The sequence below is a fragment of the Festucalex cinctus genome, chromosome 16, assembly GCF_051991245.1.
Source record: "Festucalex cinctus isolate MCC-2025b chromosome 16, RoL_Fcin_1.0, whole genome shotgun sequence".
Taxonomy (NCBI): Eukaryota; Metazoa; Chordata; class Actinopteri; order Syngnathiformes; family Syngnathidae; genus Festucalex; species Festucalex cinctus.
The window spans coordinates 3,727,501-3,746,128 of record NC_135426.1 but is presented as its reverse complement, the minus strand read 5'-3'; the positions used below and the strand labels follow the sequence as shown (position 1 = coordinate 3,746,128).

At 43.0% G+C, this 18,628-nt stretch overlaps 4 protein-coding genes across 7 annotated transcripts in view; 3 read left to right on the top strand and 1 right to left on the bottom strand.

The window, feature by feature from the left end:
• Positions 1-3,849, top strand: part of apaf1 (apoptotic peptidase activating factor 1) — a 74,309-nt gene extending 70,460 nt beyond the window's left edge. The window contains exons 24-27 of the mRNA XM_077499348.1: positions 512-637; positions 727-852; positions 2,740-2,886; positions 2,956-3,849. Coding sequence (XP_077355474.1) covers positions 512-637; positions 727-852; positions 2,740-2,886; positions 2,956-3,102 — 546 coding nt within the window. The 3' untranslated portion in view covers positions 3,103-3,849. The remainder of the gene's footprint in view (positions 1-511; positions 638-726; positions 853-2,739; positions 2,887-2,955) is intronic.
• On the top strand, positions 3,045-15,319 carry LOC144003276 (uncharacterized). Of its 4 annotated transcripts, none has more exons than XM_077499354.1 (8): positions 3,045-3,194; positions 7,485-7,687; positions 7,754-7,846; positions 7,916-8,008; positions 8,122-8,235; positions 8,308-8,425; positions 10,615-11,115; positions 13,654-15,319. In XM_077499354.1, the coding sequence occupies exons 2-8, from the start codon at positions 7,580-7,582 to the stop codon at positions 15,102-15,104; spliced, it is 2,478 nt and encodes an 825-aa protein (XP_077355480.1). In that variant the 5' UTR covers positions 3,045-3,194; positions 7,485-7,579; the 3' UTR covers positions 15,105-15,319. The 4 variants fall into 4 exon arrangements, with proteins under 4 accessions (XP_077355480.1, XP_077355478.1, XP_077355479.1 ...); XM_077499352.1 differs by lacking the exon at positions 3,045-3,194 and adding an exon at positions 6,525-6,877; XM_077499353.1 differs by lacking the exon at positions 3,045-3,194 and adding an exon at positions 6,526-6,877 and having other exon boundaries at positions 8,122-8,232.
• washc3 (WASH complex subunit 3) lies at positions 4,667-6,512 on the bottom strand. The gene is made up of 7 exons (XM_077499365.1): positions 6,297-6,512; positions 5,998-6,096; positions 5,855-5,920; positions 5,641-5,778; positions 5,448-5,558; positions 5,291-5,355; positions 4,667-5,207 (listed from the first exon to the last, which is right to left on the bottom strand). The coding sequence occupies exons 1-7, from the start codon at positions 6,345-6,347 to the stop codon at positions 5,114-5,116; spliced, it is 624 nt and encodes a 207-aa protein (XP_077355491.1). The 5' UTR covers positions 6,348-6,512; the 3' UTR covers positions 4,667-5,113.
• A 142-nt stretch (positions 15,320-15,461) lies between the features above and the next one.
• The window catches only part of LOC144003277 (differentially expressed in FDCP 6 homolog), an 82,855-nt gene continuing 79,688 nt past the window's right edge, over positions 15,462-18,628 (top strand). Inside the window, exon 1 of the mRNA XM_077499359.1 lies at positions 15,462-18,628. This exon is cut by the window's right edge and continues 68 nt beyond it. Coding sequence (XP_077355485.1) covers positions 18,601-18,628 — 28 coding nt within the window. The 5' untranslated portion in view covers positions 15,462-18,600.

Sequence of the window (18,628 nt, the reverse complement as noted above, 5' to 3'; positions counted from 1 at the left end):
TGTTTGTGTACTGGGAACGCTCTTCATGTTGTACCCAATTTGGCCATTTAGGGGCAGTGTGGTTCCGTGCGTTCTGATACACAGTTAAGTTGTTAGAGAGTAGAAATAAAAAGTCACGATCAAGTTATGTCAACAAAAGTTGATTTTTTTTGCAGCGTAGGAAGAACATGTGCCAGTGAGTAATGTTAACATGCTTCTCTGTATACATTCCTGAAGTATTTTGTATGAATATCCGTTCTTTTGAGGGATAAAAGTGCCACGAGTAGCGCGCTAATTAGCATTAGCCAGTCAGACTGGAATAGATCATGACAATTATATATTTATTTATAAAATGAAGCGGAAATCATTGTCAATCAAATCACTTTGAATCGAAAATCGATTCTGAATCGAATTGCAGAGCCAAAAATCCGAATTGAATCGAATTGTGAGACAGTCAAAGATTGCCACCTGAGTAAATTAGCAATAAAAAAAGCTTTGTCTTGAAGTGAAAAGTTTCTTGTCTCTCGCTCAGGTGTGGCAGCTGGAAAGCGGAGAGGAGCTTCAGCACATTGAGGCTCACCGGGGAGCCATTTTGTCTTGTCACGTCTCCCTAGGCGGACATTACTTTGCAACCACCTCCGCTGACAAGACTGCGAAGGTATGAGCTATAACGCTATTGTACGCTGGCTCTTCTTCTATATGCTGTATTTGCCGAATTGGTCTTATTATTATTGAATTATCTTTAAGGTGTGGCACAGTGAGTCCTGGCAGTGTCTCCACATACTCCGCGGCCACCAAGACTGCGTCCGGAGTTGCCGCTTTTCCTGGGACGGGCGACGACTGGCGACGGGGGACGACGGCGGCGAAATCCGGGTAGATGCTTTCAACTAATTCATCCCATCCCGGGGCTTGACACGTGACCAATTCACCAGCAAATGCAGCCGACTGTGCTGGTGAAATATGCATCCAGTTGTACGTTTTAATGTATGGTGCAACGGCTCATCTTTGAGCCGCGATCCATATGAATCAAGCGCCACGGTTCGGGGCGTACGTCCGTAGAACTCGCTGTGAAGGCCAACTTCAAAATAAAAACCTTTGTGTACGTCGATGCAATTGACTTTCGTAGTATTTTGAAATTGAACCACTCAGCGCGTAGTTCTCACGTGACTGTCGACTTCAAACATCAACGCCACCACAACACCTCAAAATTACGCGAAGTAAGTTCATTAGTGTCGAGTGGTTAGCACGTCCGCCTCCCAGTTCAGTGGACTCAGGTTCGCGTCCAGGCTCTGGTCTTCCTGGGTGGAGTTTGCATGTTCTCCCCGTGCCTGCGTGGGTCTTCTCCGGGTACTCCGGTCTCCTCCCACATTCCAAAGACATGCATGGCAGGTTAATTGGGCACTCCGAATTGTCCCTAGGTGTGATTGTGAGTGTGGATGTTTGTTCGTCTCTGTGTGCCCTGCAATTGGCTGGCAACCAGTCCAGGGTGTACCCCGCCTACTGCCCAGAGCCAGCTGAGATAGGCGCCAGCACCCCCAGCGACCTTTGTGAGGAATAAGCGGTCAAGAAAATGGATGGATGGAAGTTCATTAGTCTGTGAATGAGTCGGTCATTGTATGATACGGCACAAGTCTCTGGCGTTAGCAACTAGCCACTAACGGGAGCATACGTTGACGGCGTTTGGCGAGCCAAACAAATACAAATACAAATACTTCTAAATTCAAATACTGTCAGACATTTCAAACTCAAAGTCCATGAATGTATTCACCGTTAAATTAACAATTGCAAATATCTAAACTATGGCCCGACCGATTAATCGGCCGTCTATGATAATCGACCGATTATTGGCCATCAGATATCGGCCAAGACAATCGACCAATTGGGCAAAATTGCCGATTATTTCACCCAAAAAACGTTACAGAAGAAAACCAAAGTTTCCGATGCTGTGAAAGTACCCTGAAAGCACCATTTTGCTTGTGTAACATTAGCAACTAGCAAGTGAGTAGTAGCATATGTTATTCTGTTGTCCCTAAGCGTGCTTTAAGCTATTTAATGACACCGCAGTTGGAGTTAAGTGTAAAACTAAACGCAGAACGTTAAAAATTACATCCACTGTACATTTAAATACAAATCATGCTTAGTTTTGAAAACATCGCTAGCCTAGCGCTAACAGGAGGTAAGCAAATGCTAACAGGAAGTTAGCATCAACTTCGGGAGTATTTTTCCTTCAAATAACAAATATCCACACACAAATCTTGTGGAAACACATACCCACAGAGGACATAACTACGCAAAGGCACAAACTCTTCCCAATGTGTGAAAAATGAGTTATTTTAATAGAATTCAATCGCAACTTTCTTCTGTACTCACTTTAAGCGTGTACGCCATGGCTGTGCGGAACCACACTACCCTCAAGAGGCCAAAACGTACAATAACAGGCAGTATTTCTTCTTACTGTTTTTTTTCAGCTGCTATTATTTTAGTTATTCTATTCTTATTTCACTTTCTTATTGTTTTTTCATTTTACCATTGTCCTTTCAAGTTATATATTCTAAAGTTTAAATTTCAAGGAATCAAAGACTTTCTTTTTTCAAAATTCAAGGATGCAAACATCCAAGGATTTTTTAATTTTTAATTTTTTGTCTTAACACTCAATTCCATATGAAATGGCATGATTACAATCACCGAGATCCCATTGCAAATAGCAACTAATATTAACATCACAGGTTTTATTTTAATTATTTTTTTTTGCTTTAACAGCTATGGAGCGCTACAGAAGGCTCCTTGCTGAAGATATGCTCGCGAGACGGTAAGGACGGCCTCGACTCATTGCACGGCGGCTGGGTGACCGACCTGCACTTCTCGCCCGACGACTCCCTCATGGTGTCCACGGGTGGATATGTAAAGGTAACGGCAACAAAACCACCACCAGTTTACACTTTCAAACCTTATCTCTCGTCGCCTCCTCGTTTCCAGTGGTGGGACGTGGACAAAGGAGAAGCCCTGCAGACCTTCTACCCAACAGGAAGTGCACTTAAGAAGGTCCACGTGTCACCCGATTTTTCCACATTCGTCACCATCGACAACATCGGCATTCTCTACATCCTCCGGAAGGTTGAGTGATTGTGAATGATGGCCTTCTCAACGCCACTTTATACTCGCAAACTACTGCAGTCACCAGCCTAAAAGCAGCTGCTCGCAGAAGACTAGTCAAGGTGCGTCACATTGTTTACTTCTATCAGGTCGTAGATCGTTTAAGGCATAAGACCACCTGTTGTGCGTTTTTTGTAAACATTTTGTGAGCCGTAATGACCCGTTAAGTGCATTAATCAGTGCTGTGATATCTGTCATGGTTCTATACTTGTGCAATTGAGATTTTTTTATTTATTTTTTCCTCCAGACTACGGTAGCCTTATTTTTTGCGCGTTGTTAAATGTTGTGTTGTCCGTTCTGTCATCTTTTGAAAGCCTACAAGAATTGTTCTTTTACATCTTTTCTACAAAAAAAAAAATTCCACTTCCTAAGTCATTTTTTTAATCAGCATGTTTCACAATTGAGCCTACACTTGACAATCTTTCAACACTTGCCTTGCTGTAATGTTTCAAAGATTTCATTCGTCTCAGGAAGATGAAATAAGAATGTGAATATTAATAAGGATACGTTTGGTTAGTATGAGTAATGTACCACTACATGCTCCTCGAATTGGTGCTTTAAATGTTACATGTATTCAATTGAGTTGTTTTTTTTGGTTTTTTTAAATGATTGTCCACTCAGGATCTATAAATACTGTAAGTACTGTACTTTATGAGTCATTAATATTCAAATATTTATTTGCTAAGCTAATTGCACTAATAAAATGAACTAGTAAGAGATTCTGCTTGATTTGAGATCTTTCCAAACAGGAGTTGAGTTTATTCTAAATCACAGTATGTAAAAAAATAAATAAATAAAAAAGACATTTTAATTCAAAAATGATGCTAAAGCTAGCTTGTGGGACCATGGCACCAGACTAACTCGGAAATAGCTAGCCCTAAAGCTAATTTAGCTTGCTGAAGACACTATATAAATAAAGATGACGTGACTTGACTTTTGGACCAATTTAAGGGGAGCAGTTAGGTTGGGGTGACCAAATGTCCACTTTTATTTTTTTTTTTAAAACATCCTGCCCGGTCGGTTTTACTGCAACTGCTCCAAAGTCGATCGTGAGGGGTGATAGGAAAATACAGAGGCTGGTTTTGTGTGTGCATGTTATTGTTCTATATTAAAGTTTTAAGAAAGAAGTAGGTCAGCGTTTTATGTACCTCACTTCTTAAGCATTCAAATGAGGTCCTGAGACAATGAACTTTAGCTCGCTGGTAACTTACTTAAAAATAGCACTATGTTTTTTTGTTTTGGAAACAAAAATCTAAGTTAGGTAAAAACATCTGGAGCCAGAAGTGACCTGCCATCCATTTTGTGGACCGACAACATAAGTTTTTTTTTTTTTTCCTCCTCAACACCTTAACAATGAAAACTGATGCATCTGTAAAATATCTGCATGTTTTTCTTAGAAATTCTAACATATAAAAACATTAACGAATTCATGAAATATGCTGGTGTTTTTGTCACCCTCTGGTGGTAGTTGTATGTATGGCAGGAACAGTTCAAGAGTTTGAAACATGTTAAGGATTCCTTAACATGTCCTTAATAAGGAATAGAATCAGTATACTTTATTTGCACACTAATAGTTAACAAACAAAAAACAAACTGTTGCTCAAGTTGACAGTTAAAACATAAATAATTCTCTGAAAAGTACTGCTATTGTCCTCCACATCACATCTCATAATTGCATGTTCCAGCCATCCATTTTCATCACATCTATGGACAATTTATGCTATCTTGTTGTTAGCATAAAATAAGTCATGCTTTTGAACAGGGCCTTCGTTTTCAGGATGAAATCTTAAACAGGTAAATGTTAGTAAATTGGATTCCATCACGGAGAACGTCAACATCATTGATTATTTTGTGTCCCCAACAAACTGTTCAGTGAAATAAGCACTAAATGCTTTTATCTGGAGCTTGTGCAAGCCTGCTCCCAGGACGGTCACTTCGCTGATGTTTGGCCAGTGCAGGCCAAATCGCACTCGTCTCGACATCAGTCACTGAAGGACGACTCGCTATCTGAAGCATCCATGTTGTGCTCCTCGCCGCTTTTCCCTCTCAAGTCTGGCACGGGAGTGTCCGGCTTGCTGCCAACCAGCAGTAAAGTGTCATGTTAAAAGTGGGGAAAAAGCAACAAAAATTACAAAGAGGAAATATTTTCTAAACTTACTCTAGCAAGTCTGGATCCAAACCTTCCATGTTCATTTTATTCCGGATGGCCATGACGGGAACACCCTGCCAACAACAACAACAACAACGGATGGTTTATGCCTGTGATGGTTCGTCTGAAAGTGTGTGGGAGCGACACTACAAAGTTTCACACACACCACTTGAACCATCTTCAGATATTTGGCATAGCGTGGATCCTTGGCCACCGTCATGACGTTCACCTCCTCGGTTTTGGGCGTCATCACATCGTCTGGAGCATGGTGAGTTGGCTTAAAATAGAGCAGAGGGTATTTAATAAAAGTCAACACGTTAATAACATAGTGGGATGTTTTGTTTTGTTTTTTTTTTAACCTCAGAAGGGGGAAGCAACACTGCTGGTGGACCTTCTGTGTGACCGGGTCCAGAAGTGCCAGTTCCATTGGCATGAACACCCCGGGGATGTGCGACTGCATCTACCGTTACGTCCTCCAGTCCAGGGATGGAGGAAATCTGCTCACAGTTGGACGATATTCCATCGAGGGGGAGTTGTGATGTACAAAGAAGGAGGAGAAAGAAAAGAACTAACCTTGGCTTCCAAGATACACAGCGTGGTCTCGATCTGCTGGATGCGCAGTGATATGTTGGCAAGTTTCTGGAGGCCAAAGTTCAAGATCTGAGTTTTTACATTTTTAATGGTGGTAAAGAAGTGTGCAGATAAAAAGCACAGACCTCTTCACACACGGTGGAAAAGTTGTTAAGGAAGCGAACCGTGTGGACAATGAACTGGTTGAGAAAAGCAACAATTCTTCTCTGTTGAATGGCTGGAACCTATAAAGGCAGGACATTAATAAATGGAACTATGTGACAATAACATGTAAGTGTTAAAATGTTGACTCTGAATTAGAAAATCTACCCAGCATCTTGCTCAAGTTGGAAAAAGTTGCTTTGAAACGAACACAGCTCCGTTTGACATACTGTATGTACAGTCTATCATTTCCTGGCTAAGCTAAAAAGCTAGCTTGACTAACCTTCGTCAGGTCGACTCCAGAGCCCACAATCGGAAGTCCGTCCTCGTCCATATCTCTTACGAAAAGACGCGCCACTTATTTGAGTGCAAATTATTTTTTTCTGCTTTCTATGATGAAGAAAAGGCAGATACGACGTGCACACTTTTGTTGACTGTTTCATGTGACGAATATGAACTGTAATATCGCGAGACGACGGCAATTCACGTTGTATTTTGAAGTGACGGGCTGATATACGAACATCCGGTATTGCCAATCGAACTCGTTTCATGCTACTGATCTGTGTTTCATGCCTAAAAACGAACGAATTGATAAAAAAAAAAAATTGCGTCATATTTATTAACACGAAATGTTGCATGATTGTAGTTAAGGCATTTTTTGTTGAATGCGCAGAGTTTAATATGACTCTTGTTTTGAAAAGCGGAAATTTAAGAGAGTGACTTTGAGGGAAAGTACGCTTGCGTCATGATAGCGCATGCTAACCGATAAAATAAACATCGCCTTTTGATTTTATTTTATCAAGGCTACGGGAGAACTTGCATACCACCGTAACCGTCTTGGGAATAACATAGCGAAAATGAACCGTATGTATTTGAATAATTAACTCGTGGTGTTGTCTGTTTTATGTTAGCTAGCTGGTTAGCGGGGCCCAACTACGTAAAGCTTTTTGAGCCAGTCAGTCAGGCTTGTGCTGTTGCGTTCATGTTTTGAGAAGGTAGAATTATATGTGCATTTACTGTGAACAGTGAACCCCTAATAACAGTCCAACATATAAGTTACATTGATATTGTAGTTCTATTGTTATTTGGAGACTAATAAGCGAAGTGCGCATCTCGAATTCAAGGTGCATTATGGGTAGCGGCGTGGTGCATTGTGGGTAGGCGAAACTACCAAACGGTCATTGTAAATGAATTGGATCCAATGGAATCAGCTCTGATAGAAACGTTTCAACCGCTGGAAAGTTGCTGTTTTTATTAACATGCATAGCATGTGGATTACTGACATCGGGGAAGTTGACTTGCAAGCTTTAAAGTGTACAGTTACACAAAGATTGTCACCACTCTAATCTCCGCCATTCAAATTGATAGAGTAGTTGGTAGCCTCGTTTTTTCCTTCGCGCATGCGCAAACTTAATGCACACTTCGCTTATTGTATTAAATATTTGATTAATTAAATGATTGTATTTTTCAGAGAGTGGCCCACCGCTGTCGACCCTCCGCCGACTGGTGCCTCCTTTGCAGCTGTGCTCGGCCGCCATATGGCAGCTGGCCAAGCAGAAAGATGTGATGAACTACCAGACACTCCAAGAGTTTGTGTACTCGGTGACCGAGGCGGTACCCGGACTGATGAACAACAAGCAGAGAGCCCAGCTCATCCTGGGCCTTCGAGCGAGGGTAATACAACACTGAGTAGGTCTTGAGTAGGATTTTGGAATGTATTCACGTTTGCTCTTCCTGCAGCTGATCTTGGAGATGTGCAAAGACTGTGCCCGAGGTTCTGTGGACTCTCAGATGATCCACAGATACTTGGAGAGACTCCCAGTAACTCCAGATGTCAGTGCAGTGACGACGTCATGAGCTTCTTGTTTTCATTCCTGTCATTTATGAAACGTGTGCTTGCAGAGTGACATCGAGGTGAAAACGGCAGAGACTACTTTCGTTGCTCTGGTTCAGAGCCTCCTGAAGGATCCAGCTGAACGAGCTTACTTCTTTCAGGTTAGGCAAGCTAATATATTTATTATATCCTTTGAAACAATTAGTTTTTGTTGAAAATTAAGTGTTTGTATTTTATTTTATTTTTTTCATTATTACTATTTTTTTTTTTATAGGAAGTGTTCCCTGTAGAATATGGACAAAAGTATGATGCAGCCCTTCATGTGTTACTTTGGGAACTCCTCTCAAAATTAGAGAAGCTGCTCCCGGTACCAGACCTCAAGCAGGTAGTAAGTTCACTTTGTCCTGGTATTTTATATTTATTATTTGGCAAATGAACCATTATTGTGTTTTGATTCCAGACGGCAGCCTGGCTTGGTTCGGCTCCCACCGTTTTGAGCGAGTGCGTCCAGTTCACGCCAGGAGAGCTGGCCTCAATCTTTGAGCACTGTAAGGCTGCTGGACTTTTTAAAATGCAACGTGAGTATAGTTTTAATTTTGTCAACAAAAATGAAATAAAAATAATTTCGTTAACACGAGGGATGCACGATAATATCGGTGGCCGTCAAACAGATAAACCAGATAATAGAGAAATCTGCCGATAATTATCAGCAATTTGATTTCATACAGATAAACCAGAGTCTGGGGACTCTGAGGTGGGCTCTCCTATCTCTGGGGTCGAATTCACTGAGGTGGTTGGAAAGCTCCTCGGTGTCAGGGCTCCGGGGGTGGATGAGATCCGCCCGGAGTTCCTAAAGACTCTGGATGTTGTGGGGCTGTCGTGGTTGACACGCCTCAACAACATCGCGTGCACATCGGGGACAGTGCCTCTGGATTGGCAGACCGGGGCGGTGGTCCCCCTTTTTAAGAAGGGGGACCGGAGGGTGTTCTCCAACTACAGAGGGATCACACTCCTCAGGCTCCCTGGTAAGGTCTATTCAGGGGTGCTGGAGAGAAGGGTCCGTCGGGAGGTCGAATCTCGGATTCAGGAGGAGCAGTGTGGTTTTCGTCGTGGCTGTGGAACAGTGGACCAGCTCTACACCCTCAGCAGGATCCTTGAGGGGGCGTGGGAGTTCGCTCAACCAGTCCACATGTGTTTTGTGGATTTGGAGAAGGCGTTCGACCGTGTCCCTCGGGGAGTCCTGTGGGGGTTGCTTCGGGAGTACGGGGTACCGGGCCCCCTGATACGGGCTGTTCGGTCCCTGTACGACCGTTGCCAGAGTTTGATCCGCATTGCCGGCAGTAAGTCGGATTCGTTTCCGGTGAGGGTTGGACTCCACCAAGGTTGCCCTTTGTCATCGATTCTGTTCATAACTTTTATGGACAGAATTTCTAGGCGCAGCCGAGGCGTTGAGGGGTTCCGGTTTGGTGGCCTCAGCATTGCATCTCTGCTCTTTGTAGATGATGTGGTGCTGTTGGCTTCATCAAGCCGGGGCCTCCAACTCCCACTGGAGCGGTTCGCAGCCGAGTGTGAAGCGGTTGGGATGGGGATCAGCACCTCCAAATCCGAGACCATGGTCCTCAGTCGGAAAAGGGTGGAGTGTCGTCTTCAGGTCGGGGATGAGATCCTGCCCCAAGTGGAGGAATTCAAGTTATCTTGGGGTCTTGTTAACGAGTGAGGGTAGGATGGAGCGGGAGATCGACAGGTGGATCGGTGCAGCGTCTGCAGTGATGCGGACTCTGTATCGGTCCGTCGTGGTAAAGAAAGAGCTGAGCCAAAAGGCAAAGCTCTCGATTTACCGGTCGATCTACGTTCCGACCCTCACCTATGGTCACGAGCTGTGGGTCGTGACCGAAAGAACGAGATCCCGGATACAAGCGGCCGAAATGAGTTACCTCCGCAGGGCGTCCGGGCTCTCCCTTCGAGATAGGGTGAGAAACTCAGTCATCCGGGAGGGACTCAGAGTCGAGCCACTGCTCCTCCACGTTAAGAGGAGCCAGCTGAGGTGGCTCGGGCATCTGGTTCGGATGCCTCCTGGACGCCTCCCTGGGGAGGTGTTCCGGGCATGTCCCACCAGTGGGAGGCCCCGGGGACGACCCAGGACACGCTGGAGAGACTATGTCTCTCGGCTGGCCTGGGAACGCCTTGGGATCCCACCGGAGGAGCTGGTTGAAGTGGCTGGGGAGAGGGAAGTCTGGGTTTCCCTCCTGAAGCTGCTGCCCCCGCGACCCAACCCCAGATAAGCGGAAGAAGATGGATGGATGGATGGATGGATGGACAGATAAACCAGATAATAAAGAAATCAAGCAATAATTATAGACATGCCACGTTGGTCTATCTGTTGTGGTTGTGGCTCATATCAATAAAATTCAGCTTCATGGTGCTTTACATACATTGAAACATTGTGCAAATGTACAATGTTTGAATGTATTTGTTAGACTTATAGTAGGACTTGAAAGCATATTTATATTCAAGTTAATTTTGCAAACAATTATCGGCTTGCTTATCGGTTATCAACATCGGCACTTCTAAATTATTGGTTTATCGGTATTGATTAAAAATAGCATTATCCTGCATCCCTAGTTAACACACATTTTTCACCTGACTAAAACTAGACTAGACTAAAACCCTCATTAATAAACAATAAGTGGGACTAAATCAGTATGCAGTAGTAGTCTGGACTCTATCATGGTCGTTGAAGTTCATCTCACGTTCTTGTTTCTTCCAGACGGTCCCTCGTCCACCATTGGCAGCTGCATCATGTCCGCTCTGTCCATCCCACCGTCTCAAAAAGCAAACGTCTCCCAGGGGGTGCACGACTACTCCGACGTCCTCCATCCCGTGGCTCTCGCCCAGGCCGAGCAGTACAGCGTGGTGACGGTCTACACGGAAGTGGAGGTCCAAGATATGGCGTCTGCAGTCCAGACGGATTTGTACCAGGTGGGCGCGGCGCCCCCTGAGAACGCCGCAGGCGAGACGCTGGACATGGCCAAAACGCTGGAGATGTTGACCAAAGCGTTGAGAAAGGACGGGCTTGAAAACGACACGTCGATAGACCATCAATTTGCAAATGAAGACGACGTCCAACCTGACACTGAAGCGAAGGAATCTTCTACCGAAGAGGGCGCGGCAGCGGAACTTCCTGTTTGCGATGTAATTTTATCTTCCAGCATTCAAACTGGCCAACCACTTGGCTCATCTGTGATCGCCATTAAGGGAAGTGACAAAGGTAAGCGTGTGAACCTGTGAGCCCTTATCAACATTTTTAAAAAAATTATTAGACGTGTCAAAATTAGTGTGTTAATTTAAAGTTCCTCTAATGCCACAATTTTTTTTTTAATGCACGATTGACTGTCCCTTACGTGGAACACCTGCACTGGGGTCGCAAAGCAGTAGACACGACCACATCAAAATTTAGTAGTAATAATTAGAGGTGTTAAAAAAAATCAATTCGGCAATATATCACGATATTGCTGTGCAGAATTCTCATCGATTCAATATGCAGCCAAATCGATACTTAAAACATAAATTTTTGATGGAAATGTTCAACACAATGTCTTACTTGGGGCACTTTTAATTATGGAAGAATGTTATATTAATGGAACATTAAGCCTTAAGATTTGATTTCAGTGCTGTTCAAACATGAACCAGATCGCAACCTGTTTGTTAAATACAGTGCACTCTCAGTTATGAGCCTAAATCGTCAGATTAGTACATTTTCATACAAATCTTACAGTGTACACATTTACTGATTAGTATTTTCTAAATTTGAGTAACAAAAAAAAAAATAATCATAATAATCGACTTATAGATTGATATCGGGATTAATCGAATAGAATCATGACCTAGAAATCGTGACATGGATAGAATCGCCAGGTACTAGGCAATTCACACACACCCCTAGTAAAAATAATAATGATGCATATATTTGTGGAGACTGGTGTCAAGTTGTGTTTTACAATTGTTTAAATGTGCAGAATTTCACAAGTTCATGTTAAATTTAGATAGCTCTTAATCTGAAAAGAAAAATGCACTGAGCCGTCTTACAAATCCAATTATACCATCTTGTGGCAGATAAAAGGCCAACACAAATCAATATCACACTAGAGGATAGTGTTGATTTTATCTACCATTTTTAAATTTGTGTCAGTTTTAGTCCAGTTTCAACCTCGCTTGTTAGTTTTTAATCACAGTGAGTCAATCTCGTCCTGTTTTTAGTTAGTCCATTTTTAGTCTACTATAAATCTAGCATTTTAGTCTTTATTTTAGTCCAAGAAAACATCATTTTATTTGTCGAGTTTTAGTCAACAAAAAAATGTCACATTTTTAGTGTAGTTTTAGACAGGACAATCATTTTACCCCTGTACATTATTTTTTTGTCAGCAAATTATGTTGAACATTTCAGATCTAAAACCATTTCACAAAATTTTCTCTCATCTTTTTGATGAATTCAACTTGACACTCAATTACAGTATATCAACAAGTAGCTACTAGGGGTGTTATAAAAAATCGATCCGGCGATATATCGCGATACTACATCGCGCGATTCTCGAATTGATTCAATAAAAAAAAAAATAGATTTTTTTAATTTTTATTTTTATTTTTATTTTTATTTTTTATTTTTTTTTTAAGAGCTCAGAATTGTTCATTCGGTATTCTTACCGATTCAACGTCTTATCATCATTGCCTTTTTTGTTTTGTTTTTTGTGTGTGAATCGATTTTTAAACTTCCATTTTTAATGGAAAAATATTCAACAAAACGTCTGACTTCGGGTTAGGATTCACACCTTGAGCATGGAAGAATGTTATATGAACGGAACATTAAGCCTTAATATTTTATTTTAATGCTGTTCAAACATGAAACAGATTACAACCTCTATAAGACTGAAATTTCAGATAAATAAATAATACATTTTCATATAAATCTTACACTCTACAAGCTTACTGATTAGTATTTTCTAAATTTGAATGAAAACAATCGCAACAATCGACTTATAAATTCGTATCGGGATTAATCGGTATCGAATCGTGACCTGTGAATCGTGATACGAATCGAATCGTCAGGTACTAGCCAATTCACACCCCTAGTAGCTACTATGGCTCCATTCTACAAGCTAGTAAATTAGCCAGGATTAGTTAGCGGTTGGATTAATATAGTTGTTGAATTTTATAGCCGTAGGATTAATGATATAACTATAATTTACTTTTTTTTTTTAATTTATTTAACTTTTCACTGTGAATCTGTCCCACGTGTTTGTGCATGTTGCACTCGCTAGCTCCAGATTTGAAAGAGGGTGTGTCACATGACAGTGTCACAGTGACAGATTAGCAGAGAAGACTTTCCAAAATCATATTTTCGTCTTGTTTTTGTCCATGAAATAAAAATGTCCTTAGATTTTAGTCCAGTTTTTATTAAGTGAAGGACACTTTCGTCTCGTCTTCGTTCGTCGACAGAAATGCAGACTGATTTAGTCCCAGTTATTGTTTTTTAATGAGGGTTTTAATCTAGTCTACTTTTAGTCGGGTAAAAAATGAGCATTGATGAAATTAACACTACTACAGGACAGCATATTTAAAATTTTAACTCAATTTTATGAATTATTATGAAATAACTATATCAGTGACTAATAAATGCAGCCATATTTCTATTTAGAACAGGAATAAAAGTTGTGACTAATCATGTTAACTATTGAAGTCATGCGATTAATTCCGATTAAAAATTTTAATCGCCTGCCACCCTCTAAAATGTCTATTATTTCACCCGCAGGGAACTCGGATGCGATGACCTCCATCATCTTCACGTGCTCGCAGTGTCCCTTCCACAACTCGGACGACGATAGCCCGCCGCACTTCCACATGCGGAGCGTTCGCACTAACGACTACCGCCAGCTCTCGGGCTCCCAAGCGGCTCCGATTCCGTCTGAATCGGATGAAATCTTCACATCCATCAAGCTCATCCCCAAAGGCGACGCTGACGGTGGCGGCTCGGAAAGCCCGCCGCCAAGCAAAAAGTCCCTGACGTGCGAGACGTGCGGCCGGACGTTCACGCGCACATCGGACGTGCGGCGCCACCAGATGACCCACACGGGCGAGCGGCCCTACCGCTGCTCGCGCTGCGAGCGCACCTTCCAGCACTCGTGGGACCTGGCCAAGCACGAGAGCAAGTGGCACGCCGCCTCGGTCTCCTTCACCTGCCCGCCGTGCGGCGCCACCTTCGCCAACCTGCGCGCGCTCACCGCCCACCACAAGAGCTGCCGCTCGGACGGCGGCCGCCTGCCACACATCTGCTCCATCTGCGGCCTCGCCTTCGCCTCGCCCGGCGAACTGCTGGCTCATCGGAAGTCGCACGCCGACAAGCGCTACGTCTGCGCGCGCTGCGGCGACGCCTTCGACTCGCCGGCGGAGCGCTCGCTACACCGCCGGGCGCATCGGGCCGAGCGGCGCTTCCAGTGCCCACGCTGCGAGAAAACGTACACGCGGCGGTCGGACGTGAAGCGGCACATGTCTGCGCACACGGGCGAGCGGCCTCACCAGTGTGGCCAGTGTGGCAAGCGCTTCTCGCTGCGTTTCGCGCTGGCCAAGCACCAGCGCGTGCACACGGGCGAGCGGCCCTTCGGCTGCTCGCACTGCGCCAAGACCTTCACGCTGGCGTCGGTGCTGGCGCGTCACGAGCGCATGCACACGGGCGAGCGGCCCTTCCTGTGCGCCCAGTGCGGCAAGGCCTTCTTGTCGCACGGCGAGCTCTCCAAGCACCAGCGCTCGCACGCTGACGAGCGGCCGTTCGGCTGCCCGCTGTGCGGCAAGCGCTTCAAGAGCAAGAAGACGCAGCGGGAGCATGCCGCCGCGCACGCCGGCGCCCGCCCGTACCCGTGTGCCCACTGCGGCAAGGGCTTTGCCAAGCCCCACGCGCTCACCCGCCACCGCCTCATCCACACGGGCGAGAGGCCGTTCCCGTGCGGCGTGTGCGACAAGGCCTTCCTCAGCCGTGGCGAGGCGCAGCTGCACCGCCGGCGGCACACGGGTGAGCGGCCGTACGCCTGCCGCGCCTGTGGGCTCAGGTTCAAGAGCTCGTCCCAGTTGGCGTGTCACAAACGCCGCGGCCATCCGGGCGACGCCGAGCACGTTTGCAGCTGCTGTCACAAGAGCTTCCCGTCCGAGGCCAAAGTCAAAAAGCACGTGGAGGACGCACACGTACCTTTAGCGTTAAATGACAATTGACCAACACTTGTCACTTTCCATTTTTTGTTGTTTTGGTCACTGCTCGGGCCCTATTCTTTTCTTTAAATGGATTACTTGACTCATTGAACAATTTTCAGCAGTTCATATTTTGTCCAAAATGAATTTCCTAACTTCATTATTTTTTCATGTACAATTATTACCTTTAAAAATGGAGATGGGACAAAACAACTGAAAATAAATTTGACTACCAGTAACAGTAGTGCGGGTGGTGGTATGCATGGTGAGCAGAGTGGAACATATTACAAAGCAAAATCAGGTAAATTGACAGTGTTATGGTAAACTTTATCATCTTGCACCTCATTTTTGTTGTATGCCTCCATTCTAGGTGTTTTGGGCTTCCTGTTTATACTGCTGCCTTTGCGATTTTCAGAAAGCCGTTATGGAGGAGGAGGCTCTTAAATCTCAGACCATACGTGTCAGGTGAGTCATTTCCGGTGTAATCACAGAACACACATAAAACGAGGTCTCATTCATACCCCCAATATTAATTTTTCGACACTCATCTTGTACATGAGATGTGGTGAATCCACATATTTTTCATATCCCCAAAAGTAGCTGCTTTGAGTTGTTTTCTGCTTGAAAAATTTCATGTCGAGAACCTCGTTACAAATTCTAAAGACGTCAGAATTTTATTAGCGTGGTTAATAGGGCTGTGCCAAAAAATTGATTCTCATAAGAATCGCAATTTTCATTTAGTACAATTCAGAATTGATTTTAAATGTCCTAAAATTGATTTTAATGCAACTATTTTATACTGTCTTGACCTTGTTTGTGTATTGGGAACCTGTTCATGTTTTACCCGATTTGGCCACCTAGGGGCAGAGTGGTTTCATGCGTTTGGATACACTGTTGTAGCCACTTAAGAGAGTAGAATGGAAAAAGTCACGATCAAGTTATGCCAATAAGGGTTTTTTTTTTTTTTTTTTTTTTTTCGCAGCATAGAAAGAGCATATGCCGGTGAATAATGTTAACATGCTTCTGTGTATACATTCCTGAAGTGTTTTGTAGTAATAGCCATTCTTTTGAGTGATAAAAGTGCAACGAGCAGGTTCAAGGTTGGCTACTGGTGAGTTTTTTTTTTTTTTTTGTATGAACACCCTAACATGCCACAAGATGGCGCCAAAGCACTTTCTAAATGGTATGCAGTCGAGTTGGTCCTTGGCACACAAAGTTCTGATTTTGAAATGAAAATCATCACGTGAAGGATTACTGTACTTTACATGTGAAGAAAAAAAAGTGATTTGCATGATTTCAGGTGAAGTTTAGCCTCAAACTCGATTCACTTTCGATGCAGTGGCTTCATATCTCATCATTTATGTCGGCGAGGAAATACCATTCTGTTGGTTGGCTTTTTGTTTTTTGTTTTTTCCTATGGTGTGTCTGTATAACAATAAAGCATGGATGAAAGTATTGTGTCCGTGATAAACATCGCAGATTACGATATTTAAGACAGCCATTACATTCTTCTGTGCCTAAATTTGTCAATGATGGCGGTGTACATAATTACAAACGCCACACAGTGATGATTACATGATCTCTTGTGGGCGGAACGCGACCGCAAAATTATCATTGGATCCTTAGGTTTTTCAACGATAAAAGTCCTGCATCAGTGCTCGAGTTTCAGGACCTAATTATGCTATTGATTAGCCTACATCGTGCAGGCCTGTCTAGCAAAGCTTGCGCTTCACTGCACCGATAGTGACCATCTCTCACACGCACAGAAAATACTCTAGAGGTCTGGTGGACATCTGTGCTAGTGTTCATTTCGTCAACAAAAACTAAACAAAAATAATTTTGTCAACACACATTTTTCACCGGACTAAAACCCTCATTAATAAACAACTGGGACTAAATCAGTCTGCATTTTCGGCGAACTAATGAAGATGAGACGAAAATGTCCTTAAAGTAATTAAAGTGGACTTAAAATCTATGGACATTTTAGTTCATGAGCAAAAATGGGACAAAAATGATGTGATTTTGTAAATGTGCCATTTTACCATAAAATCTTGTCTCTGCTAATCTGTCACGTCCGTGACACTGTCATGTGACATACAGCACAAACACGTGTGACAGAAATTAAATGTTGAAAAAAAAAGTAAATTATAACTTAAACCAATGCTCCAACAATAATGTTAATGTGACTGCTAACTAATGATCGACTGTTAACTTATTAGCTCAAAGCATGGAGCCATAGTAGCCACTGTAATTGTACTGTATGTGTCAAGTTGTTTTTCATCAAAAAGATGAGAACATTTTATGTGAAATAGTTTCAGATCAGAAAAGATTCAATATAATCTGCTGAAAAAAAAAAATACAGGGATAAAATTATTGTCTAGACTAAAACGTTGACAGTTTTTGTTGACTAAAACTAAATGAATAAAATGACGCTTTATTGGACTAAAATAAAGACTAAAATGCTAGGTTTATAGTTGACAAAAAATTGACTCATTAAAAAAAGGGATGAGGTTGACTAACTGATTAAAAACTCACAGGCGTGACTGAAATTGGACTAAAACTGAGACGAAATTTCAAAATGGCAGACAAAATTAAAGGGATACTTATTTAGCCGTTTTTTCCTGTCAAAATTAATATTTTGTTTATAATAAATTTGATATTTTCATTATTTTTCATGTACAATGAGTACATTTTAAAAACACATTTTGCATCTTGCTGTCAACTGAAAGTGACATCACAATATGCTCAGGCATCAGGTAACGACCAATCATAGCTCAGCATGTGACTGTCACGTGACCAAACCTAGAAAACAGAAGAGCTGTGATTGGTCGTTGCCTGAGCACGTGATATCATTTTCAGTCGACAAGAAGTGGCAAAATTGTTTTTTGAAAGTATTAATTGTATGTGAAATATAAAAATGTCAAATTATTAATTATGGACAAAATATTAAATTTTATTGCTATAATGGGGTACATAAGTGAAGTATCCCTTTAAAACCAGATTTACCAGATTACCAGTAAATCTGTGTACCACTTTAGGTCTGGGAAGTTTCTATGCCTCCACATGGTCAACAGAAACAATCACATGCACAGTACGTGTATGTAAAATACAAAACACTCAACACCAACAAAAAAAGTAGTGTAATTGTTACGTCACCAAATATGGGCGTGTCCTGTGAATCCTCTTATTTGCTTAGCCTGTGAGGAATTTAAGCGATCCAGCCAGAAACTAATCCCACTTTTGACTTTTATTGTTTGAAATGTCTTTTGTGGAAAATGACATCCACTCAGTTTGTCTTCATGGAGAACAAAAGAGCGCTTTGCTGTGGATTCTGTGGCCTCCGGTCCACACATGCTGACTCGTTTTTCCCTGCTTTTGCTCTTTGTACCGCAGCGCTGCCTGCCCCACATTCCCCGGCCCCCGCCACAGCTGCGGGACATGTAAGCGAGCTGAGCTGAGCTGAGCTGCGCGCGCCGGCGAAGAGGTGGAGGCGGGGGCTGGGAGGGGGGGGAAAAGGAACATGGACTTCAAAGCGGAGCTGCTCAAGT